General features: G+C 35.5%; 1 protein-coding gene across 4 annotated transcripts in view; it reads right to left on the bottom strand.

Annotated features, from left to right (window-relative positions):
• Window positions 1-12831, bottom strand: part of LOC121437282 (vesicle-associated membrane protein 7) — a 44604-nt gene extending 31773 nt beyond the window's left edge. Inside the window, exons 1-4 of one of the 4 annotated variants that reach the window (XM_041637147.1) lie at window positions 12758-12831; window positions 6728-6882; window positions 3674-3731; window positions 580-717 (exon numbers count right to left, since the gene is read on the bottom strand). In XM_041637147.1, coding sequence (XP_041493081.1) covers window positions 580-717; window positions 3674-3731; window positions 6728-6873 — 342 coding nt within the window. In that variant the 5' untranslated portion in view covers window positions 6874-6882; window positions 12758-12831. The remainder of the gene's footprint in view (window positions 1-579; window positions 718-3673; window positions 3732-6727; window positions 6883-12757) is intronic. The other 3 variants (XM_041637148.1, XM_041637150.1, XM_041637149.1) reach the window with 3 other exon arrangements.
• Between the last annotated feature and the right edge of the window lie 14171 nt (window positions 12832-27002).

Genomic DNA, 27002 nt, shown 5'->3' with positions numbered 1-27002 from the left:
ACTAATCTATATAAACGAAAAATAGATCAATAATTTGCTGGGACAGAGTATTGGGTAGATGTCTTACTAAGAAGGGGAATGGGGGAAAGTTTAGGGTTAATGGAAAGATTTTTTTTTAAATCTTGACTAGGGTGGCATTTCAGATGTGCACACACATCATCATCATCAATTCAGTTGAGAATGAGGGAGTTAGGCAGATGAACAAATTTTAACATGTCTAATTTGAACTATTCAAATATCAAACATATCGTGGATAAGGAAAGGGTTTATGCATGGGATAAAATGCCAGTTCACATGTTTAGTGGACCTAAACATTAAATGAGTAGTCAAACCAGTCTATCTTTAACATTCTTCCAAATCCTGAGCTATGCTGACTATTAGTAATAGAGAATGTCACCAATCAGCTTTCTACACTAAAATGACCCCTTTATATTTTTAATAGGGAAACTTTATTATGTTGGCTTAAAGTAACGCAATCATAAAAGTGTTCTATAGGCCAGGGCCCCTATATCCATGGTGTTTAAAGGTAATAAAGAAGAAAATATACATCAAAACACTATATCCTGAGAAAAATCTTACCAGCTGTGCAGCCAAAACACTCGAGAACTCACTATTCATAGCATATGGAAGTGCAGTCTGTGCTCTGGAACCATAAGTAGTTTGGAACCTCTTCTTTACTTCATTCAGAAAACTGAAGGCTCGAGAACGCTCAAAATCCTGTAAAGTGACCCACATTGTACTCATATTTACAAAGCAAACAAAGATATGTGGCAGATTAGCAAAAACAACAATACTGTTTACTGATTCATGACTCCATTAGGAATAACTAGAAGTGACCCTGTTTCATAGATAAGGAACAAAAGCTTCCAAAAGACAACTAACTTGCCATTTGTCATACAGCAAATAAATTAAAAAGCTGAGAACAAAATCCAAACTAAAAACAATTGTATGTGGGGAAAAAAATCAACAAATTCCACAAAGAAAGCCAAGAGAAAAAACAAACAGGTGAAGGAAACAGATCAAGACTTGAAAAAACTGAAATAGAGACAATAGAAAACAGGGAATTCTGTAAATGGAAAATCTGGGTAAAAGATCAGGAATTACAGATGCAAGCATAACCAACAGAATGTAAGAGTTAGAAGAAAAAATCTTAATGTGGGATGTCCGTCTATATGTGTTGCTCTTATTGGTTAATGAATAAAGCTGCTTTGGCCTATGGCAGGGCAGAATATAACCAGGCAGAAAGAGATAGAGAGAGAGAGTAGGCAGAGTGAGGAGACACCATTTAGCTGCCAAAGGAGAAAGACACTGGAAGACTTTCACAACCTTGTGGTGATACACAGAATAATAGAAATGGGTTAATTTAAGATGTAAGCTAGAAATACACCTGAGTCATCAAACAGTGTTGTAATTAATATAGTTTCTTTGTGGTTATTTGGGTCTGGGCAGCTGGGAAATGAACAAATAGTCTCCATTTTTTTTTAAAAAGGGGGTCTTCTAGACCCACAAAAATGGGAGCCAAGTGCAGCTTCTTGGTAGCTGCATTTTTCAGATAGGCTGTTTGCTGGCAGTGAGCAGAGGCATGGTTCCTTTAAGAGAAGGCTTCCTGACGCAGCATTAGCAGCTCTTATCTATTTTAAGTATTTCACATAGTCCTTTTAGATAACAGATAGAATTTATTGTGAAACCAGAGGTAATATCATTGTGATGATCAATGTAATTTGATGTCATTCCAACTTAGCTTCAACCAAGGATTCTTTATTGTTTTATGTGCGGGGGTGTTTTTACCTACGCACCATGTGTGTGGATTGCCTCAGAGACCACAAGAGGGTGATAGATCTCCTGAGGCCACAGTTATGGAAGCTTGTGAGCTGCCATGTGGGTGTGAAGGATCAAACCTGGGTCTTCTGAAAGACTAGACAGTACTCTTAACCACTGAGTCATCACTCCAGCCCCCAAGGATTCTTGAACTGGGATCAATGGTCAGAATTCTAGAGGCACTTGTATTAGGATACATAGAAATATTACAGAGTTATTTTCATCATTCTTTAGGTTAAATTTCAATTTTGAATATGAGCTAACAAAACAAAGCTTAGTCATCTCCAGAAATTATTTATTAATATGCTATCATAGTAACAGGTATTTTGAATGGTCTATATGCATCAACATTTCAAAAGTATTATTATTAGTCTGATGGCCAGCTGTTATCAATGATGTTATAAAGAAGTATATTCATTAGTATATCCTTTAAAATATATTGAGTGTTATATTAAGTAAAATTGATTTTGTTTAGACTTCTGTGTATTCTACTTCATACATTTAACAAGAAAGTTACAAACATTGATTTATAGAAATCATGTTAATTCCATGACTGTCAGACACCTGCTTAAAAATAAGCACATGGCCAGTATGACATAAAAAGAAGTTAACATCAAAAGAAAAGAGAGGGGCATAGTTTCCTCATTCCTATGATAAGAGATCAAAGAACACAGTTTCTCTTCTTTATACATAAATAAACAGCCATGCAGCTACATGCCACCATAAAGGGAACTTGCAAGAAACTGACAATGAGTAATAAAAATGAGAGAATGTTTCTTGATGACATTAAGTTACTGAACATTCAGGACTTGTAGCATACTCAGAAAACAACCTAATTAATGGAAACTACACATTTACATAGTTGATCATAACATATGTACTATGATACTGTTTTTCTAAAGTATAAATACATAAAAACTTCATTAATATTGACTGAAGGAATTAATATTCAATTTCAACATTTTGATAAGCTTTAATAACAATAATAATCTTTAGGAAGAGAGAGGCCAAAATGGATATCTTCATTGGGTCTCTCCCCTTGGAGTTTGGGGAACCCTATGAAAAGAAGGGGGAAAGAATTATATGTAGGTGCCAGAGGGGTCAAGGATACCAGATGAACATAGCCCACAGATATTAACTAAGTTGGGCTCATTGGGGCTAATAGAGACTGGAGCAGCAATTAGAGTCTGCATGGGTTCACAATAGGTCCTCTGCATATACATTATGGTTGTTAGCTTGGTGTTTTTGTGGGACTCCTAACAGTGGGAATGGGGGTGACACTGACTCTTTTATCCTTTCTTGGGGCCTGTCTTTCTACTGGATTGCCTTTACCAGCCTTTATATGAGGGGTTGTACCTAGTCTTATTGTATCTTATTATGCCATGTTCAGTGGATAGCCCTGGCAGGCCTGCTCTTTTCTAAAGAGAAATGGAGCAAGAGTAGATCTGGAAAAGAGAGGAGATGGTGGGGGCAGGGAGGAGTTAGGGGTCTGGGAGTAGTAGACGGAGGGGAAACTACAGTCAGGGTATATTGAAAACAAAAAAATTAAAAATACAAAAAATGAGTTAAAACAAAACCAAACAACAATCATAATCACAAATACCAATTTCAACATACTGTATAGTAATAAATGTTTAGAGATATTAAGCAGAAAGTATCAAAACTGAGCTGAATAATACATATTTAAGCATCAAACTTTGTCATAAGGTGCTTTTTATAACAAATACAACATGTAGAAAACATTTCTAGGTATAAATTTTTTTTTATCACCTTAACCCATTATAGGTAAAGATAATTAATAATTGACTGTATTAGTAGACACAGTTAAATAGCAATACATCTTCAAGGTACTTACATCATCAGTGATACAAAGATACACAATCCTGTCTTGGCAGATGTAATGAAACAAGTAACTGTAGAATAAAAGATATAAAACATATTGTGGTTTTAAGCATCATCTATTTCACTTCTAAGTTCTATCTATATATAAGCCAGTTCAGTATGTCCAATTTCACTATACTGATACAAATATAACACATTCTCATCCTCCCCTTCCCAATACATTTCTATCTCTAGTTAAACTGACAAAAATGAATAAAATATGAAAATAAGTTCTCTTTCCTAAATATAGTAACATATGCATTAACCATTAAAATGTTAGCTACAAAGCATAATTGGATTTTTTTACCACATGTAGTATCTTTTATTTCTTTTCCAGAGAAATTTGAACTAGTCATTGACTACAAAAAGAACTAAAAGTGTTCTTGTCAAGAAAAAATGCTGACTTGGTGTGGGAGGCAGGGTATGGATAAAGTGAAGAGTCTTTTCTATAAATATCCTAGTAATTTAGAATTACTAAATACTGATGGGTGTGGTGGCATAAGCCTTTAATCCTAGTGCTTGAGTTCAAGGTCAGCCTGATCTATATCGCAAGTTCCAGACCAGTTAGCATACATAGTGAGATCCTGTCTCAAAAAATAAAAGAATAAAAGAATTATTAAATGCATAATTGGATTCTTAAGGCCTAAAGAAGAGATGGTATCTTAGAAGGGACACACAATTAAAATTTATCTCCAGTGAGCCACAGAATTTTTGTTTTTGTTTAGCTTTTTCCTGGTATGACAAATACAAACACCTTTGCTACCAAATTCTCAACAATAACAATTGAGGATCTATTTTAATGAAGTTAATCTGCAGGATAATAAAGATACAGAATATAAAACCATCAGTCCCTGCTTTTTTAGGGATTATAAAGACTAATAAAGCAGCATGGCAAACAAGATAATAACAAAGTTGAGGGTAGTATAGAGTAATGAGGTAATGGAGATTTACCAATGGGTAAAAGTGATATGTGATCTGAATTCTAAAGAATAAGTAATAGGAATGCAAAGAGTAAGCAAAGACTAGACAAAAGTACAGAATTAGGCAGTGTAAGGATGTGAAGATAAAAAGAGCACATGATAGATACAGATATAGGAGAGTAAGATCAGTTCACATGACAAAAGGATAGAATATGCAGGGGAAAGTGTAATTGCCTGGACAGATGACAGTACAAAAATAGGTACATAATAGATTATACAAGATTTTATAAACTGCATTGCATACTGCTTTGAGAACAATGAAAATATTCAAAACATTTTTGCCTGGGGAAGGTAGCATTATTACATTTGATGATACCAAAACTCAGTATGTAACCCACCACCTGAGCTCCAGTCCTGCATATGCTACTGTCTGTCATACTTAACCTTTTTAAACCTGCTTTTGTCTTCCTGAACAGATTTTTACAAACATAAGTATGGTGACCATACACCAATAAATAAAGAGAATTATCACAAATGTTATGAAGAAACGAAGAAATTAGCATTGAATAGTAACATGTTAAGTGTAGGTAGAAAACAAAAATGAGGACTAAAGTAGTAGAAGACAAGGTCACTGAAGAAAAATGGAAATAGAGAAGAAATGGGCTGACAAACTTGTAGAAGAAAGGTAAATATTTGGTGAAGAAGTGAAATATGATTCTGAAGTTTTAGGCTTAGCTAGCTGAAGATCTAGTGAAAGTATTCAATTTAGTAAAAGTTACCTTATTGAGATAACTAACATTATATGACTAAAACCAGGCCATAAGTTTTTTTTTAAAAAGTCAGTGATTAAACTTCATCCAACAAACATGGGAAAAGCAGTGAAGATTTGGGTAGAAATCGCAGCATGTATAAAGTATTTTCTTCTTCTAAAACTTACATTGTAGTTAAATTCTTAGGCTGCCTTATAGCTAGATGTGGGTATGTTTCTAAATTCTGGTTCTAATAATATTACTGGAAGATATAATCCTTTCCTCCAAATAAAAGAATTCCGTATTTTTTCAACAGTGATGGCTCTGAACCACTCATCTCAGGACTATTTTCATATATGTCAAATTGTATCATGGTGTCTTTTCATAGTAGCTTTAAGTAACCTGTAAAGGGGCTTAATTCTAAAAAGTAATAAGGATTTCCTGACATTAAAACCTAAGGAAAAAGAACCTAAGGAAATAAGGATTAAATAAAATATTTTACGCACCAATGAGGAAAGTTAATGCACTTTTTAACATGATTACTATGATTTCCCATCTATGTCCTCTTTAATACAACACCATAGTGATATTTCTACAGCAAAACCTGTCATACCTTAAAAACCTTCAGTACCTTTCCACTGCCTACTGGTAAGCATAAACTCTTAACATGCCCTATGAAGCCATGCATAACTTTCTCCTACCCATCACTTTAGTTTTATCATCATCATCATGCTGAGTACTAGTCACAGAGAATGACTATTTCATAAATACTCTGTATAACGCTGTTCCTTCTAACTTAAATGCCACCATTTTGCAGTCTCTACTATACTTATCTACAGATTTCATCATTAAGCTATAATCTTTATGAAGATTATAAATACTAAATTTCTTGTTATATCACTTTCAACAGGTAAAGTATCTATCAATAGTTAAGTATTGTGTTAATATTTACTAAAAGAATGAAAACAAATACTTTTTATATTATCTGTATCATTTCACATATCTTAGAACTTGATAGAAAAGCTATTTTTATATATAACATTGCCATAAATTTTTTAATATATAATTTCAATGATAAAATAAAATAACCATAAGTTAATAAATAACAAAACCAGATTTTTTTTTTACTGTTCTGAGGTAGAGTTTCATCCTGTGGTTTAGACTGGTTTGAACTCACAATGGGAGCAAGTAGTAGGATTAGAGGCATGAGTTACCACCATGCCTAGCTTAGTACCACAAATTGTCTAAGTTAGTCAAATTATTGTTTTGTCAAATAATCTACCTAAAAACTTATTTTCTACTGTTTTTACTAAAATAAAATTCCTTCCTTCCCTCTACCACATGCAGATCAGAACTCACTTGCCATGTGAGTAAGTTAGTTTATTATTTTCAGAAGGTATCTTAGCCAGAATCTGCTCTGTCACCTCCAGGAAGTTTCCTCCACACCAAGCATGTTTGGCAAGGATAGTGGTTCCCCTGGCAACAACAGCAAAAAGAATGGCCATGACTTCAATCTATTAAAAGTAAAAAAAGGACACAGATTTAGAATATTACTTAGGTGTTGGCAGAAGGTTTCTGTCCCACCCAGTCCCGCAGCCATTCAGTCCCAAAGAAATACACAGAGGTCTACATTAATTATAAACTCTTTGGCCTATTAGCTCAGGCTTTCTTATTAACTAACTCTTACATCTTACATTAACCCATAATTCTTATCTGTGTCAGCCACATGGCTTGGTACATTTATCAGTGAGACATTCTCATTTTGATTCCTTTGCGTCTCGGTGATGACTTGAGACTGAGCCTTTCTTCTTTCCAGAATTCTCCTGTTCTGATTGCCACAACTATACTGTCTACCTGGCTACTGGCCAATCAGCATTTTATTAAACCAATACAAGTAACAAATCTTTACAGGGTACAAGATCATTCTCCCACAGCACTAAGGCATAAGCTTTCAAAACTAAACTTATCATTTATCTACATCCATCTACAGATAGTATTGAACAAGCCACTATAGTATAAAAATCAATGAAAGTTAATAGGAACTGGAACACAGCTCAGTGGTATAAAATATGCTTAGTATGCCTGTAACCCTGGGCTTGATCCTCAGCAATAAGAAAAAAGAGAGAGAACAACCTTAAGGTTTTCTACAAGCTTATGATTTATACTGCTTATAGCTATGTATGGTGCATACACAGGCTGTATTTATAAATTATATAGCAGAAACTTGATACTGTTTTGAAAAGTAATGGTAATAGACAGCAAAGTGACATGATGTCCACGTCATCACAGTTTAATGAAATAATCCCATCCTTAAAATTTATCTTAGGGAAATAGTTTAGCAGAAACTAGATTCTAGATTAACAATGATAACAACAACCCATATTTATTGAGTATTCACCTTGGAACAGATATCAGCTCATTTAATTTGCATAACTCAATGGGATTATATATAGTTATGATGCTATTATAGATAAGGAAACTGAGGCATTGACACCATAACTATTTTTCTCAAGATTACAAGGCTACAGTGATAGGATGACTTAAACCCAGACACTGTGATTCTAGAACCCACATGGCTGTATATAGCCAATAATATGTACATTATAGAATTTATGACTATATGAGAATTACCTCTAGTAGAAAAGCATTATTCATAAAAGCAACCAAATGAAATTAACACAAACCTTCCACAAAAGAAGAATGATTTTATAATTTATGGTAGGACTTTCATAAACAAACTATCACCAAAACAATACGGCATGAGTTGAAAATAACTTTCCTGATATTTGGATATGAATATGCTCATTTTTCTTCCTACATTAGGCCAGATTTCTCTGATTCATGGTTTAAGCTATAAAAATTAAAATTAACCCTTCAAAGTAATATAATTTAACACGACTATTTTTACCAAGTGTATCAGTGGTTCTCAAACTATAATGAGACTATAAATCATGTTGGGTAGCAGAATGAATGACTTGACATAATCTCTTAAAATCTGATTTTTAAGTCAGAGGTTAGATTCTGAAAAATGTAGTTAAATAATCTGGCCTAGAAGAAAATATTTAACATAGCCATACTTCAGTACATAAAGAAGAAAACTATGAACTACTTAGGGTCAGGGAATCTGCTGAGCACTGATTAGAATCTCAGCACTGAAGGACAGTACACAGAGCAAAAGGTATTCATTCATCTATCTTTTAAGCTGAACTTCTAGTAGAATCTCATGTTCATTCCTAAATAAATGCCTAAATAAATTTGTTCCCTAGAGTTATGTCTTTAGCAGTCTTCTTTCCAGACTCCTCTGAACAAATATGTAGGAAGTTACACTTTCCAAACTGTCTCATACTTTTATCCCCCTTGATCTAAAAGCCTCCCTTGACCATGTATCACCACTCTGCATTTATCATTCTATTTCTCAGACTTTTGGCTATATATTCTTTGTTTCTCTACATCCTTTTAACTCAACTTACTAAACTCTGGCTTTTGCCCTTAAAAATCCAAAATATAATAATTCCTAAAATCACAAACAGCCTCCTTCTATGCTATAAAATAATAATCATTTTTCTATATTCACCTTAATTCATTTCTCAAGAACTACCAACATGCTAACTGATTGTCATTCTTGAAACTTTCCTATGTATTTGACTTCTCTGGCTTTCTTCTTGGTGACTTTTTCAACCCCTAACTCACCACTAAATGGTGAATTCTTTAAGGGGCTGATTCTATACCCTTTTATCAAAGATGAGTTCATGTGAATTTGACATTTAAAATATAATTCATAAAAGATACAAAAAATAGGGTCAATGAAAAACACAAGACATAACCAACAATTAAAGGAAATATAAGAGTAGAGACCCACAAAAAAAAAAAACTCAAGAGAACCAAGTGGGTAAATGTGTCCAAAAGGGAAAGAAAAAATGAAAAGGAACAAGTTTTAGTGGTTGGATGTATTGCCTCATACAAAGAATGAAGACTAGAAAATATTGACTTCAATTTCAAAAGGAAGGAAGCTAGGGCCAAAGAGACAAATAGTTGAACAAATGAAAGCACAGAGATATAGAGATAAGAATTCATATGGTATCCAGACAGAGAGATGAAAGTGGCAGCTTTGGTCACTCTGCAACTTCAAGAAAAAAAAAACAAGATTTGCAACAACATAAAAAAAGACTAATTATGAACCAAGGGCATGAGGTAACTGTTTAAAATGCTTAAATAATCTTACATTATATTAGGAAATGGGGTAATTGGCTCTAAGTCCTACTATTATTCCATGCTATGTTAGTTATACTTTACAGAGAACACTGAATTTCGTTCTAGGTATCTCGACTGTACAGAAGGGAGAGACTACATGTGAGAAATTTGGAAATTATGTTATAAAGGGGATGACTTAAAAAACAAAAGATAGTTTAAAAAGAAAAGGAATGTAAAACATCTTTTAGATTTATATAAAGTGTATATGTATTGGAATAAAGAGCACACTTTTGAGAGTAAAACTGGGAATAATGAATATAAGCTACAGAGAAGTAGTGCAATAAATAGTATAAAATAGAAATTTTTCCCACAATAAAAGTAGTTCCAAATTAAAATTACATTGTTAAACATTGCATATATACCAACAAAAACCTTATTTTCTTTCCAGATGTCACTAATAGAAATTTTTAAAATGATGTCATATATTACTAAAAAAAACTTCACGTACAGTCAAATCTTGCCCAACCACATTATAACTCTTTTGCAATTGAATGTGTTAACATATTGATGAGTGTTGAGATAACATAAACAACATAGCAGAAAGAACACTCACTGTATTTGAAATAAGGAAACCTAGATTGACTAATTATAAGCACTATGTGACTATTTAACAAACCAAGAAATGCTGTATAAAGTAGCATTCAGAAAGAAAAAGCATCAAATAAGCCAGATAGAGAGGCAAAATAATAGAAATACCAGATTTTCCTCAGTGCTGCTTCTCCTAATTTTCTTAGACATTTATCACTTAGGCCAATAGCCATTATCCCAATTCTACTTACATCTTGCTAAAAATTCTAAATTAGTTTTCTGTGGCAGTCATAAAAATTATCAAAAACCAGGTAGATTACCACTGACAAAAATTTTATCACCTCAAAGCTTAAAAGGCCAGAGGGTGAAAATCAAGACATTGGTAGGACCATGCTCCCTACAAAATCTGTAGGGAAGAATCTTTAGGTTCTTCTAGTTTCTAGCAATTAGCTAGCATTCTTCTTTGGCTTGCAGTTTAATCTTTGCCAATCTAGTCACATAGTGCTCTCTTGTCTTCAGATAACATTGTTTCTGTGTTCCTTCTATCCTTTGAGACCAATCATATTAGTCAAGTGTCTACTATACTCCAACATGGCATCTTTATTTACAAAATCCTATATGCAGTAAGGTACCATGCACAGGTGTCAAAAGTCAGGACTTCAACATAGCTTTATGGAAGACACAATTAACAGTATTCCGTGTTCTCAAATCAATCCTATTCTCCATTTTCCATATAATTTACATTCTTCCAAATTGCCTCTTCTACTTCTAAAACCAACTACCTCATCTTTTTCCTCAGTGATTTTAGAGACCTGTCCTTATAGCTATGAGGCAATCTACTATAGTTTGGACTTAGAAAAGCATGTTGTAGCTGGATGTGGTTGTGCATACCCCTGATCGTAGCACTTGGGAAGTAGAGGTAGGACTATCAAGAAGAGTTCAGGGTAAGTCTCAGCAATATAGTGAGTTCAAGGCCAGCCTGGATGTGACAGTCAAAGCAGTAGATAACGGAGTTATGAAACCGAGGTAAAAAGGACTCCTATACTATAAAAGGAATCATAATACAGAGCGAGACAGACATAAATAAATACAATAAGATGTAGAGAATGAATAACCTAAGAATAACCACAATTGTTTAAACTGTTCAAAACAAGATTATGTAATTATGTGATTCTAATCTGACAAAGAATGACTAGTTACAAATCTATGTATCAGCATTTTCCTCATATACTGTTAACATTTTTTTCCTTAAAAGAGAGGTCAAAGTGTTTGTTTTACCTTATCTATCCAATTCTCAGAAAATCCTTGCACAGAATATTTATTGAACAGTTAAGTCAACACTGGGTGTACTTAAATTATTCCAACTAATAGATAACTTTATATTCTATAGAAACAGGCAAGAAGAGTAATTTTTTTTACTACCAAACTCCCTCCGTAATTCAGGTAGACAGTTTGTTGATAGTAATCCAGTCACCAACTCTTCAGTATGAGACATAGCAAGAAATAAGTCAATGGCAGATAAACCACAAGTTGTTGTATATTGCAATTTGTAGGATAACCTTGCAACAGATAGCAAAGAAAGAACACTGTCAAGCTAGACAACTAAAAAGAAGGGGTGTTTACAAAAAGTCAAGTAACAGATAAAGATTACTCCTGTTGCTATCACAACTATTGTTTCTCGAAAATGATTTGAAGTCCAACTCAATCCCTATCACTTTCTCAGGATAGAATTTTATTCTGTCAAACCAACTACCTTTAAAGTTTTACATTTATCCACACACACGACCATACTGATTTACTATTCCTACTTATCCCTGTTCCCCAAACATGCAAGTTCCTATAGTAGTCACCTCCTATGTCTTGTTTACTACCATGCATCCCATGCACTTAAAGGAGTATTTAATATGTATTCACCTTTTAATAAATATATGTTAAGTACACTGCTTCAAGACATAGCTATTCAAAGGAAAAGAATTTTCAAAAGAGAATGGTGATATATGTCATAGTGTGATTAATAAAATCCCAAGAAAAAGACTTGATAATTCATTGGTTATGAGAGTCAGAGTCATAGTAACCAACGAGTCAAGTACATGATCAATTTGGTAAATATTGGTCATCAATAAAAATAACAGTAATACGCTCAAACAATAGTTTTCAGTGGGGATCTACTGCCTACTGGAAACGAGAAAGTGCAATGTCAATACCGTTACGAGTGTACGGGGGTTAGGGGGATGCTAGGAACTCACAAGGAAGCATGAATAGGAGAAAAACACGAAGCAGAAAGTGATGTCGGTGAACATGGGTGAAAGAGTTTTTATGGCTATAGAAAAGTCTGCAGAACGCGAATTGAGAGAGACTTAATATTTTCCATCCTGTAATTACAACTTAAATGGCGCGTTCTGACACTAACCTGAGACCTCTTCAGCAGTGTAAAACATACTTTGCCCAAACTGGACCTGCTCAACAATTAGAACTGAAGACAACAGAAAAATTCAAGTCACACTTGCCCTGCCTTTTGCTCCAACCTAGCACCGTCTAGTTTACACCACCCCTCCGCTCTCTCTCCGAAGTGTGCCCTCACCTCCCACAAAAATGTCCCACTCCATTTACCTGTCCGGGTACCCTCTAGCGGAAACTCGGCCTCCTGGCCAAGGGGAGCAGATCCTCCCAGTGTCGCCCACTGCTGGAAACGAAAGAAGGACAGGACCTGACGCCCCAAGCTTCCGTGTAAAGGGCCCCGCCTACGCGTGGCCTCCTGGGAACCTGATCTCTCCTCCAATGGGAGCAAGCTAGAGGGCGGGATCTGAGACGTTTCCTACCCTCCGCATTTCCCAGGACTTATACTGCACTCTGGGAGTGGTAGTTCCGACTACGATGTCGTCATGTCTGCCCTAGGTAGGCTCAACAGCTGGTAAACATCTAACGCCGTACTATATAATCCCAGAAAACGAGAGGATGCAAGACATCACAAGTAATCTGTCAGTATAATCAGCAGGATAAATGAGGAGTTGAACTTCCCCCACCATCTCCCAACTGAGTCTCAGGAGTTAAAGTCGCCAGTTATAGACAAAACAGAATTCCTCTGGCAGGCACCCCTTTTGCCTTAGCTATGAAAAAAAGATGTAGTAGGATCAAAACTGCACGTATGGGCTTTGTAGGAGCCTAGGCAGTTTGGATGCTCACCTTACTAGACCTGGAAGGAGGTGGGAGGTCCTTGTACTTCCCACAAGGCAGGGAACCCGGACTGCTCTTTGGGCTGACGAGGGAGGGGGACTTGATTGGGGGAGGGGGAGGAATATGGGAGGCGGTGGAGGGGAGGAGGCAGAAATCTTTAATAAATAAATAGATTTAAAAAAAAGAAAAAAAGATGTAGCTTCCTTGTGTTCTTCACCAATCATTTTCCCCATACTTTGGCAGCAAAAATAACAGCAGTAGCAGCAGCAGCAGCAGCAGATAGTTTCCTGTGATTTGAATATACTATGCTATATCCTTTTTCTCCTTTGATGAACTCGTCTTACTCATCACCACCACCACCTCTGCCACTGCCCCGACAAGGTCCCTGCTTCCTGACTCTTTATTACCATCATTTAGAGACCAAAAAGCACCCTTTTCAACCCCACACTTCCAACCTCCTCATCACACACAGACTTAAGTGAATGATCATTCTCCATCTCTCCATTTCATACAAAGTTCTCAACAATGTTACTAAGTACTTTTCAGCCTTTGCTAAAATTCAACTCTGCAAGACACATACTCTGAATATTCTCTCCTTTAACCCTTTTTTTTCTAAAATCTATTCTTTCAAAGATACTACATTCACCAGGTTTGCTTCCCACCTCTATGCCAGCTCATTTACTTTTGGAGTGTACACGTTGCATAGGCCTATGGTCTGCACTTTGTTTTCTTATCCTTCACACACTTCTTGGTGTTATCAGCTATCCCCATTACACTGCTGTCATTCATATCTTGATGATTCTCATGTATAATACAGTAAGCCCAGACAATACTCCTGAGTCCCGGTATCAACTGGACATCTTGGGTACGTAAAACTTAATAATAGTTCCCAATCTACCTAATAGATTTTACTTCCCCTGTTCCCTAACCTGTTTGTCTCTCTCCTCTAAATCCTATCTCAGTGAATGTCACACTCAGAAATTGGTTGTCAGTGAATGGACAACCAATCAGTTGTTCACTCCAGAATGCTAGGTGTGACTTTGAATGCATATATTTCCTCAAAACTCATAGCTAAATATCAATCCATATTCAACTACTCACTATTTCATTTCACACAACTTTGATTTTCTCATTCTTTTTCGGAGATTGCTAATGATTAGTGAATAATAATTCTAGTCAGAGGATAACATTACCTATAGTATCTCATTGGAAATACAAAGACCCTCCATTATCTAGCTTTTCTTTAGATTTCCCCTTTTATTTTCTTTATTGTACTATGGAGGTGCCCAGCATGCACAAGATCTACACAAGTTTAAATTAGACAAAAATCCCATCACTAGTAAGGGAGAGTGGATACAAAGTCCCACCTCTAATAAAAAAGCTATTTGCAATTTATACATACTTGGAAAAAATGAGTTTTCTCTAATCAAGTCTCACTGAGTATATCAACCATACTTCAGGCTAAAGGTAAAGGGTCTGGAAGCACCCCATAGAGTTACTGGTGTGCATCTACATTGAAGAGACTAAAGAAGTTGGAATCTAATTTCCACAATTACTACTTAATAAAAATGAAGCAAAATGAAACAGCATACAAGAAATATTTTTGCATTTTCTATATTAGTTTTGGAAAGGGAAGAGTGAATATAGCATGAGGAAAGAGTATTTGGATAAAAATATAGCAACAAAAATTCAACAGTTTTATTTAAAATTTTTCAAATTATATACTTTTTATATGAAAGGATGAAGCAGTGCATTTTGGATTCAGAAGAGGGAGGACTCTTTCTATCCACCATCTCTCTGTGTGTGTGTGTTAGTGTTATATTAGTTTTATATAAATTTTTGTTCTTTTTACTTCACTGAATAAATGGAATCAATTTTTTTGTAATTATGATTATAGTAGCTCTGTCTGTCTATAAGTATTAGGAATGTGAGTTCTATTAACTTAAGGATGAGTAATGGACTCGCTGTTATTTTTCTAAAAACTTGTGATGTTAATAAAATGAACATAAATAGGTAAATTGGATTTTCTGTGTACATATTGATTTTCTTGAAAGAAGACCACCAATTTTGAAGTTACAAAATAAGAAACAATTCTTCAAAAGCAATGCTTGTTTTTAAAACAATGTTTCAGTTACCAGTGACCTTGAATAAATATGTTAGCATGTACATTTGTTGAACATATGTTCTCTTCATCGCCCACGGCTTATGTAATCATTAGCAAACTATTAGATGTAAAGAATTAGGAATGCCCAGAGTAAAAATTAGATCAATAGGTCATTTGTATCATAACCAGTCACTAAATATTGATCTTGCAGACAATAGTCTTTTCTATACTACATTTTTATAGTAATCATATCTTGAAGGTTTTTTTTTTTTTTTTTTGGTTTTTCATGACAGGGTTTTTCTGTAGCTTTGGAGCCTGTTTTGAACTAACTCTTGTAGTCCAGGTTGGCCTCGAACTCACAGGGAGTTTTACATGTAACTTTTCCAGAAACATAACACATCAAAGTACTTAAAATATATACACAAATGAGGACTCACCATGACAAGCAGGGAAGCTTTATGAATTGACACAGTGAAAATTATAGGAAAGAGATTTGTGAGGAAAGACTTTAGAATCCTCAGTGAACCAACTAAACTTCAGGCCATATTCAAGAAAAAAAGATCAGAGGCACTTGGGATTAAGACAGTCTGTCCTATTTCCAATCAATGTATGTTACATGACTCACATTCCTACCATATGATATTCAGATTGTCTTGTTTTTTTTACTGTTCCATTCTAATCATTGTGTGAGATGATAAATGTAGCTAATGCCCAAGCAACGTCTATCCTATATTTTGCTTGCAAGGAATACTTGAATAAATGAGTGTGATATTGACTACTGTCATGTTCCTGACCTTTCCTGTTCTTCACTCTTATTGAATGTATTGTCTAATAGTGGAAGAGCAATGTTAAGGAAATAAGGGTATTCTTTCAAATTGGTACTTTTTTAAGTAATAGTTTCTGTCACTAATAGTCACTTACCTTCCCTGAAATTCTGTTGAAAAACAATGGTTTGACCCTTGTAGATTAAAACTAGAAAGGATGAGATGGAACAAGACATTCACTTTTTAAAATGCACATTTCTGGCACATAACCAGAACTTTTTAGGTAGGAGCAATTTTGATCTCAAGCTTTTTTGATTTAAGAAGTCTCAAGTTCAAGTTTCAGTAAAGGTACTATATAAGTTTTGTGTTTAAAAGCAGGCCAGGTGTGGTGGGAAACACCTTTGTTCACAGTACTCAGGAGGCAGAGACAAGCAGATATCTATGTCATTAGCTAAATTGATTGAGCTCCCACAATATTTCACCTTTTTTTCTAATTAAGAAGGTTCTGATCCTAACATAAAACTATATACAATAAAAACAACTATCAAGTATTTTCCAGAAGATAAAAAAGGTAATAGCACAAACAAAAATGAAACTAAAAACAACAAGAACACCATCAAGCAAGAAACACATTTTAAATGTGCAGATCATAGGAAATTGGAAAATTTCAGAGATTACTCCAATAGCTGTTCTTTTTTTTTTAAGTATGTGTGTTTGTTTTTTATTAATTAATTAATTAATTTTATACAATATTCTGTCTGTGTGTATGCCTACAGGCCAGAAGAGGGCACCAGACCCCATTACAGATGGTTGTGAGCCACCATGTGGTTGCTGGGAATTGAACTCAGGACCTTTGGAAGAGTAGGTAATGCTCTTAACCTCTGAGCCATCTCTCCAGCCTTTCCAATAGCTGTTCTATGCGGAAGAGTCTTAAGTCTTGTACCTAATATGCCCTCAGCTAAGATATGAGATGACTGTAGTTTTAACTATCCAGTCTTCAACCCCATCAAAGATCTGAGAAAGAAAATGATATTACCTGAGTAAGAAGGAAGGGCAAGCAAGTGACTTCTAAAAGACGCAAGAAATGACAGAAACCACTGGCTTTTTGGACAGTCAGCCAAAGTTTCTCTGTAACATTGGGACATCCAATTTTGACTATAGGCCTAGATTATCTGACAGATCACTTTCAGAAGCAGGAAAATTTGAAAGACTGTCCTACCCTGTCTTGGCAAGATTAAGCAGCCACTTTTCCTTGTATTCTGATTGTCCAGATTTGACAGCATGCCTACTGTCAGCAGTAGATGCAAGCACAGTTCTTTGCCTAATAGGCCAATTTCACCAGGAAGAAAACAGACTCCATATGGAGTGTCCTCAGTGTTCATCATCCTCTCAGGAGTAGATTGCTGCTTCCAGAAGCAGTTTTCTCCCATGTTAACAGAATTCTAAGTTATTAAAACATTTGAACGTCATATTCTGTAGGTCTTTGAAGTGTTTGAAAATTACCTATCTATAAGGAACATATCTTTGTGTATTTAGAAAATCTAACTAACATAAGTATGACAAATATGGGTGACTATTAACCTGTAATTATTAATAACCAATATAGCTTAAAGACTAAAGCTTCAAATTATAAAAATAAATGATCTGTAAACCGATGTACAATATAAAGACAATTACCTCGAAATTGTAACAATATACAAAAATATCTTAATTGATGCAGAAATGTATAGTGTAATATATCAAAAAATCCTTATTTTGCATCAATACACAAAACATCCTAAACAGAAGTAGAAACATACATACAGAATGATAAAATTAATTTTATATTTGTGACAATATACAAAAATATTTTAAACAGAAATAGATGCATGTGCAGAATATAGCAAATATAATTTTGAATTTGTATTAATATACAAATTACCTTAAACAGGTATAGAAAAATAATTTTACTTCTGTACCAATATACAAGAATCCATACCAATCCAAATTATCTAAAACTGATTATTGCTATTTTATTTTACAAGAAAATACAATAATCTACCTTATTATTCTATCTTACCTATACCCCATTTTTCTATTTTAAATAAGATTAATCTTTATTGCTCTGCCCCAACCCTATAACAGCTTATAAACAACCCCTTACAGATGACAATTATTCATAACCTTGAGAAAAATAAAAAAAAACATCCATCCCACATATTGGAAGAGAGGGTGCCATGTTCTTGGAATTGATTCCTGATGTCTAGGGGGTAACAGTATCTCTATGTATTCCTGTAAAAAACTAAAACAATGGTTAAGTCTCATGAGGACTAGCTGTAACATATGTAGCCAGTCTCAGAGTAATGGGTAAGGCTTATCTGAAGTTTTGGCTAGAGTTGTGTAAAAAGGTGAACCCTATCAACTAGCCAACTTGGAATTGTCCTGAGCAGTTTGTGGTCCAAAACTGATTTTTGTGTGGTGTTTATTGGCTCAATGGCATTATATATACCAGGTAGATTCTTTGTTGTGGGGTCCCATCATCTTTCTGGAGATGTCAGAGATCACTGTTAGGAAACTTTATTGTTCACTGTGTAAAATTTAAACATTATTAATATCAAAGCAGAAAGTTTAAATTTTAAGATAGCAATATATCTAAAGAAAGTTTCTAAAAGAGTCAAAAATAAGTATGTGGAGAAAGCGATTTGGGACAATAATTCCTAGATTTTGGTTTTTCTTCTGTCTGTACCAGGTGGCTCTTCTGTTATGAGAAAAAGACTCTGAATTTTTCTTTTAACAACCTGTTTGGATTTAAAGAAAAAAAGATCTACACTCTAACTCTAAAGCCAGCTTTAATTTTTAATTGAGTTGGGACTTCAACCTTTTCAAGAAATTTAAGAGATATTAATTTTTAGGTTGTGAGATTTTAACCTATAGGGAATATTGGTACCACTAGGTCAGATTTTTCTTTGCTTGGCAATAGTTTTCCTTTCTTCTTTAGATGTCCAAGGTCTTTTGACTTCTTGAAGATGGGTATTTCTATTTAGCTGTAAAGACAAAACAACAACAACAACAACCAAACAAACAAAACAAAAACCACAAAAAACAGAACCCTGTCCCCAACCCTTATGGGGTGAGTTTTCTTTTTGACATGTTGAATTGCCCAAATGTCATTTGCTAGATGGGTTGAACTCCCACACCAGAGAAATGTAATTAAATAAAATCTCAAAATATTTATCGGCCCTATTATTCTGTTATTTATCTCTTTGTTCTGAAATAATTGTATTCAGAATATCCACTTATTTATTTATTTGTTTATTTGTTTATTTATTTATTTATTTATTCATCTTTACTCCATATCATTTACAACTTTGTTCTTACCAGTTTATCAAAACTGACCTTCTACAGATCAACAATAATACCAAAGGATACCTGTATTATTAAATTCAATAACAGATAATATTGTCCTTTATTACTTACTTTGAAAGGTAATTTTCTTGAAATATAATTTTACAGAAAATGAAGTGAACACATTTTAAGTTCAAAATTATTCTAATTTTGTATAGGTAATCATTATCAGAATTGAGAATGACAATGATTAATCATCAATTATCACACAAAGTTTCCTCCTGCCTATTCACAATCAATACCACAAATATCTCTCTTTGGTCAGAAGCAACCTTTGGTATCTTTCTGTCACTATTGCTCAGTCTTTTGTATAATTTAATATTAATAAATTCACATAGTATATACATTATTCTGTCTATATTTTCTGACATAGTCTAATTATTTTTAAATATGCAAAATTATAGTGTATATCAATAACATGCCCCTTTATTTCTGAGTAGTTCTCAATTTTTAGATGTATGAGTTTGCTTATTCACTCATCTTTTTAAAAATTATTTCTTTAAGATTATGATATAATTACATAATTTCCCCCTTATAGTTCTTCCGTCCAAACACTCTCATATAACTTCCTTGTTTTCTTTCAAATTCATGGCCTCTCTTTTGATTAATTGTTGTTGCATACATATATGTGTATTATATATATTAACAAATGTATTTAATATGTATTCATATCCGGGTCTTTGATTTGATTCCATTGGTCAAAGTCTCTGTTTTTATGCCAATAACAAGCTGTTTTCATTACTATAGCTCTGTAATAGAGTTTGAAGTCAGGTATGGTAATGCCTCCAGAAGTTCCTTTATTGTATAGGATTGTTTTGGCTATCCTGGGTTTTATTGTTTTTCCATATAAAGTTGATTATTGTTCTCTCAAGATCTGTGAAGAATTTTGTTGGGATTTTGATAGGGATTGCATTGAATTTATAGATTGCTTTTGGTAGAATTGCCATTTTTAATATGTTGATCCTACCCATCCAAGAGCATGGGAGGTCTTTCCATTTTTTAGTGTCCTCTTCAATTTCTTTCTTCAAAGACATAAAGTTCTTGTCAAACAGATCTTTCACTTCCTTGTTAGTGTAACCCCAAGACACCTTATGCTATTTGTGGCTATCGCGAAAGGTGAAGTTTCTCTGATTTCCCTCTCTGCTTCTCCATACTTTGTGTATAGAAGGGCTACTGATTTTTTTGAGTTGATCTTGTATCGTGCCACATCACTGAAGGTATTTATCAGCTGTAGGAGTTTTTTGGAAGAGTTTTTTGGACTCTTCATCAAAACAATGGACTGAGCTCCCAAGGTCCAGTTGAAGAGCAGAAGGAGGGAGAAGATGAGCAAGGAAGTCTGGACTGCGAGGGTTGTGTCCACCCACTGAGACAGTGTGCCTGATCTAATGGGAGCTCTCTAAATCCAGCTGGACTGGGACTGAATGAGCATGTGATCAAAACAGACTCTCAGAATGTGGCTGACAATGGCGGCTGACTGAGAAGCCATTGATAAAGGCACTGGGATGTTACAGGAGGTCCTTCCGCTCCTCCAGCCAATAGCCGCTGAGATACCAGCCCATTGGAGTGTTGTCTCTCTCCCTTTAAAAATGTGGCCACTTCCCTTCTTGCTCTCTCTTACTTCCTACTCCGCTTCCGGCAACTAGACTCCCTTCCTGATTACGCAGAGGGCTATTGTCTGGGACTGTGATCTGTAAGTTTTTTCCCCTTTAAATAAATAACCATTCTATTAATCATAATTCTAAACTGGTGTGAGATTGTTTTTGACTTACGCCTTCGCCTTCACTGGGACTTGTTTCTACTGCATGTACTGGCTTTTTGGGACCCTAGTCTATTTGGATGCAAAGCTTCCTAGGCCTGGATGTAAGGGGGAGGGCCTTGGACTTCCCACAGGGCAGGGTTCCCTCCCCTCTCAAGGAGGGAGGGGGAGGAAGGAGGGGGAGTTGGGGAGCGGGAGGGAATTGAGAGGATGGGAGGAAGTGTAAATATTTTAATGGAAAAATAAATAAATAAAAATTTAAAAATATATATTCATGTACATTATTAAATGCATAATACAACTTGTTGAGTCTGTATAATGTTAATTGTACATTTGTGCTTTCAGGGCTGATTATTTGCAATTGCATAACATAATTGTTGTGATGTTCTTCCCTGGGAAAGACTTTTTCTCCCATTCTTAGCATTCCTTAGTTGTCTATAGATTTTTGTGTGGTGTTGAGGCCTTGTGAACTTCCACATCCATGTTTTAATGGACATTTGAGTTGTGTAGTGCTTGGGGTTTTCAATGAAGTAATATGAGCATGGGGTTGGTTCTGATGTTTCATAAATGTCCTTGGGAATTAGTTTTTATTTCTCTTGATCAAACATCTATAAGAGGAATTTCTGGTTATACATAATCAGTATAAGATTAACTTCTAAGAAATTGCCACACCTTTTCTTAAAGCAGTTATAGCATTTAATATTTTGACTGGTAGTGCAATTACTCTAAGTCCTCACTAACATCTTGAATAATCAATTATTTTTAATTTTAGTCATTCTAATAGGCTTATTGCAAAATTTTTTTACATTTGTGTGTGTTTGTCTGTGTGCCACAGTGTATGTGTATGTGCAGTCAAAGGACAACAATCAGGAGTTGGTTCTTCCCTTCTACTATGTGGGTTCTAGGGATAAAATTCTGATTGTCAGGTTTGGTAACAAGTATATTTGATGACTGAACCATTTTTCCAGCTCCTAATTGTGGTTTTAATTGCATTTTAAATGTAATGATACTGGGTATATTTTTATGTTCATACATGCCATTTGTATATGTTTATTTGGAGAAAGCATCTACTTATATATTTGCATTTAATTGGGTTTTGTCTTATTTAATTGTAATAATTGTTTATATATTCTACATATTATTTTTTGGTATTCTGAATACTTTCTCCTGAGTTTACAACTTGCCTCATTTTTTCTAGAGAAAAATTTAAAATTATTTTAGATTAACTTATAGATTGAGCAACAAGAATTTTATAAGAGTGTTGATTAGCTTCTTTTGAAGATCCTAGGGAAGGATCTGTTCTAGAAGTCTTTCCTAGGTATTTCTTGGCCTGTAGATGGCCACCTTCTCCCTGTGTCTCTTTATATTGTCTTCTCTGCATGTATGCTTGTATCTAATAGTTTTTTTTAAAGGGCATTCAGAATACTGGATGGCTCTACCCTAATACCGTCATTTAACTTGCGTATCTATTAAAGACTATACTATAAATAAGATAACATCTTTTTGGAGGACATGAATTAATATATAACAATAAAATACCTTGAAAGCTATGAATGAAATTAGTACTTAAAATTATAGAGCTACTTATGAAAATGAGTGGCCTCACCAGCTCATTCAGAGTTCATTTTTTGTTTCATATGCTTTTTACTATAAATTAACATGTATCCCACAGGTCAGGGAACCCTGATTGCTCTTCGAGCAGATGAGTGGGGGGGGACTTGATCGGGGGAGGGGGAGGGAAATGGGAAGCGGTTGTGGGGACGAGGCAAAAATCCTTAATAAATAAATAAATTTAAAAAATAAAAAAAAATAAATTAACATGTAAATGTGTTTGAAATAAGTAGTTATGAGATGTGTGGCTGACTTTGATGGTTTCACTCAACTTTATTTTTACTTTTGTTTTCAGTTGTAAAACACACATAACATAATATTTACCATCTTAATATCCTTCACTTTACAGCTAGTATCCACTTTTGAGTGAGTACATACCATGTTCATTTTTCTGGGTCTGGCTTACCTCACTCAGGATGGATTTTTTCTAGTTCCATCCATTTGCATGCAAATTTCAAGATGTCATTATTTTTTTTAACCTCTGAGTAGTACTCTAATGTGTGAATGTGCCACATATTCTTTATCCATTCTTAGTTGAGGGGCATCTAGGTTGTTTCCAGTTTCTGGCTATTACAAATAATGCTGCTATAAACATAGTTGAACAAATGTTTTTGGAGTATGATTGGGCATCTCTTGGGTATTTTCCCAAGAGTGGTATTGCTGGATCCTGAGGTAGGTTGACTCCCAATTTTCTGAGAAACCATCATACTAATTTCCAGAGTGGTTGTACAAGTTTGCATTGTAGGAGTGTTCCCCTTACTCCATATCCTCTCCAGTAGAAGCTGTCATTGATGTTTTTTATCTTAGCCATTCTGCCTGCTTACCTGAGCTAATGGGGGCTAACCAAATCCAGCTAGACAATGAAGGAACCAGCATAAGTCCAAGCTAGTCCTTCTGAATGTGTTTGATAGTTGTATGACTGGGGCAGACTGCAGGGTCACTGGCAGTGGCACCAGGATTTATCCCTACTGCTTGTACTGGCTTTTAGGGATCTTATTCTGTTTGGAAGGATCTTTGCTCAGCCTAGATATAGTATGTAGGACATTGGTCCTTCCTCAAAGCAGTGTGCCTTACCCTCTCTGAGGTTTGGATAGGGGGTAGGGTGAGGGGATGGGGGAGGGAATGGGAGGAGGGGAGAGAGAAGGAACTAGAATTGATTATGTAAAATGAAAAAAGATAGTTGTTTTATTTTAATTATTGTTTTTTCTTTTATTTATTTTTTATATTTATTTATTAAAATTTTCCACCTCCTCCCATTTACCTCCCCCCCTCCCCCCCTTTCCAGTCCTAAGGGAAGGCAGGGTACCCTGCCCTGTGGGAAGTTCAAGGCCCTACCCACTCCATCCAGGTCTAGGAAGATGTGCATCTAAACAGTCTAGGCTCCCACAAAGCCAGTACATGCAGTAGAATCAAATCCCAGTAACATTATCATTGGCTTCTTGTAGCAAGCTGCGTGGTATCACACCTGATGGAGATGTATAATCAACTGAGATGGCTAAGACCTGACCTATGCTTTGATCACGCAATGATTATCAGCTGCATGCATATGCGTGGGCCTATGGGCAGTGCCCACTTGGCAATCCGGGATTGGCAGGCAGCCCATGCCTACTTAAGGCCTGGGAGAGGGTTTTCCCAGAGAGAGAGAGAAAGAGAAGGAGAAGGAGATAGATTGCTGTGAATCAAGTCCTGGAATAAACTGCAGTGAGAAGAGCTCCGGTGGTCGCGTCATCCTTGCAGGAAGAGGGTGGCCGTGACAGCTTCTCAGTCAGCCCCCATTGTCAGCCACATTCTTAAGAGTCCCATTTGATCACATGCTTGTTCAGTCCCAGTCCAGCTGGCCTTGGTGAGCTCCCCTTAGATCAGTCCCACCGTCTCAGTGGGTAGACGAACACTTCGCGGTCCTGACTTCCTTGCTCATCTTCTCCCTCCTTCTGTTCTTCATCTGGGCCTTGGAAGCTCAGTCCAGTGCTCCAATGTGGGTCTCTGTCTCTGTCTCCATCCTTCGCCGGATGAAGGTTCTATGGTGATATTCAAGATATTCACCAATGTGGCTATGCAACAAGACCAGTTCAGGCACCCTCTCCTCTACTGCCCAAGGACATAGCTGGGGATATCCCCTTGGATACCTGGGAACCGCTCTACAGCCAAGTCTCTTGTCAACCCTAAAATGGCTCCCTTAATTAAGATATCTTCTTTCTTGCTCCCATATCTGCCCTTCCTCCATCTCAACCATCCCACTCCCCCAAGCTCTCCCCAATCTTCCCCTTCTCCCTTCTTTTTCCCTCTCTCCCCTTTTATCCACCCCACCCCCATGCTCCCAACTTTTGTCCGGCAATCTTGTCAACTTCCAATTTCCAGGAATATAAATATGTTTTTCTTTGGGTTCACCTTCTTATTTAGCTTCTCTAGGATCACGAACTATAGGCTCACTGTGCTTTGTTTATGGCTAGAATCCACTAATGAGTGAATACATACCATATTCATCTTTTTTGGTATGGGTTATCTCATTCATTAAAGTTTTCTATTTCCATCCATTTGTATGCAAAATTTAAGATGTCATTGTTTTTACCACTGAGTAGTACTCTAATGTGTATATTTGGCACACTTTCTTTATCCATTCTTCCATTGAGGGGCACCTAGGTTGTTTCCAGGTTCTGGCTATTACAAATAATGCTGCTATGAACATAGATGAACAAATGTTTTTGTAGTATGATTGGGCATCTCTTGGGTATATTCCCAAGAGTGGAATTGCTGGATCCTGAGGTAGGTTGACTCTCAGTTTCCTGAGAAACTGCCACACTGATTTCCAAAGTGGTTGCACAAGTTTGCATTCCCACCAGCAATGGATGAATGTTCCTCTTACTCCACATCCTTTCCAGCATAGGTTATCATTGATGTTTTTGATTTTAGCCATTCCAACAGTTGTAAGATGGTATCTCAAAGTGGTTTTGATTTGCATTTCCCTGATTGCTAAGGAAGTTGAACATGATCTTAAGTATCTTTAGGCCATTTGAACTTCTTCTGTTGAGAATTCTCTGTTCAGTTCAGTACGCTATTTTTTAATTGGGTTATTCAGAATTTTAATGTCTCGTTTCTTGAGTTCTTTATATATTTTGGAGATCAGGCCTTTGATGCAGGGTTGGTGAAGATCTTCTCCCATTCAGTAGGTTGCCTTTTTGTCTTAATGACAGTGTTCTTTTCATTACAGAAGCTTCTCAGTTTCAGGAGGTCCCATTTATTCATTGTTGCTCTTATTGTTTGTGCTATTGGGGTTATACATACAAAGTGGTCTCCTGTGCCCATGTGTTGCAGACTACTTTCCATTTTATATTCTGTCAGATTCAGTGTGGCCAGATTTATACTGAGGTTTTTAATCCATTTGGATTTGAGTTTTGTGCATGGTGATAGATATGGATCTATTTTCATTCTTCTACAGGTTGACATCCTGTACCAGCACCATTTGTTAAAGATGCTTTCTTTCTTTCATTGTATAATTTTAGCTCCTTTGTCAAAAATCAGGTGTTCATAGGGTTTTGGATTAATATTTGTGTCTTTGACTCAATTCCATTGGTCATTGTCTCTCTTTTTATGCCAATACCAAGCTGTTTTCATTACTGTAGCTCTGTAATAGAATTTGAAGTCAGGGATGGTAATGCCTCTAGAAGTTCCTTTATTATATAGGGTTGTTTTGGCCATCCTGTTTTTTTTTTGTTTTTCCATATAAAGTTGATTATTGTTCTCTCAAGATCTGTGAGGAATTTTGTTGGTGATTGCATTGAATCTATAGATTGCTTTTGGTAGAATTGCCATTTTTAATATGTTGATCCTCCCCATCCAAGAGCATGGGAGATCCTTTTATTTTCTGGTATCCTCTTTAATTTCTTTCTTCAAAGACTTAAAGTTCTTGTTAAATAGATCTTTCACTTCCTTGGTTAGAGTTACCCCAAGATACCCTTTGCTATTTGAGGCTATCATGAAAGATGATGTTTCTCTGATTTTCCTCTCTGCTTCTTTATTCTTTGTGTATAAGAGGGCAACTGATTTTTTTGATTTGATCTTGTA

Source organism: Microtus oregoni, unplaced genomic scaffold, assembly GCF_018167655.1.
Source record: "Microtus oregoni isolate MIOR12 unplaced genomic scaffold, Mior012 000050F_ref0000143, whole genome shotgun sequence".
Taxonomy (NCBI): Eukaryota; Metazoa; Chordata; class Mammalia; order Rodentia; family Cricetidae; genus Microtus; species Microtus oregoni.
The sequence above is the reverse complement of the archived record's forward strand: the minus strand, read 5'-3'. Positions and strand labels throughout refer to the sequence as shown.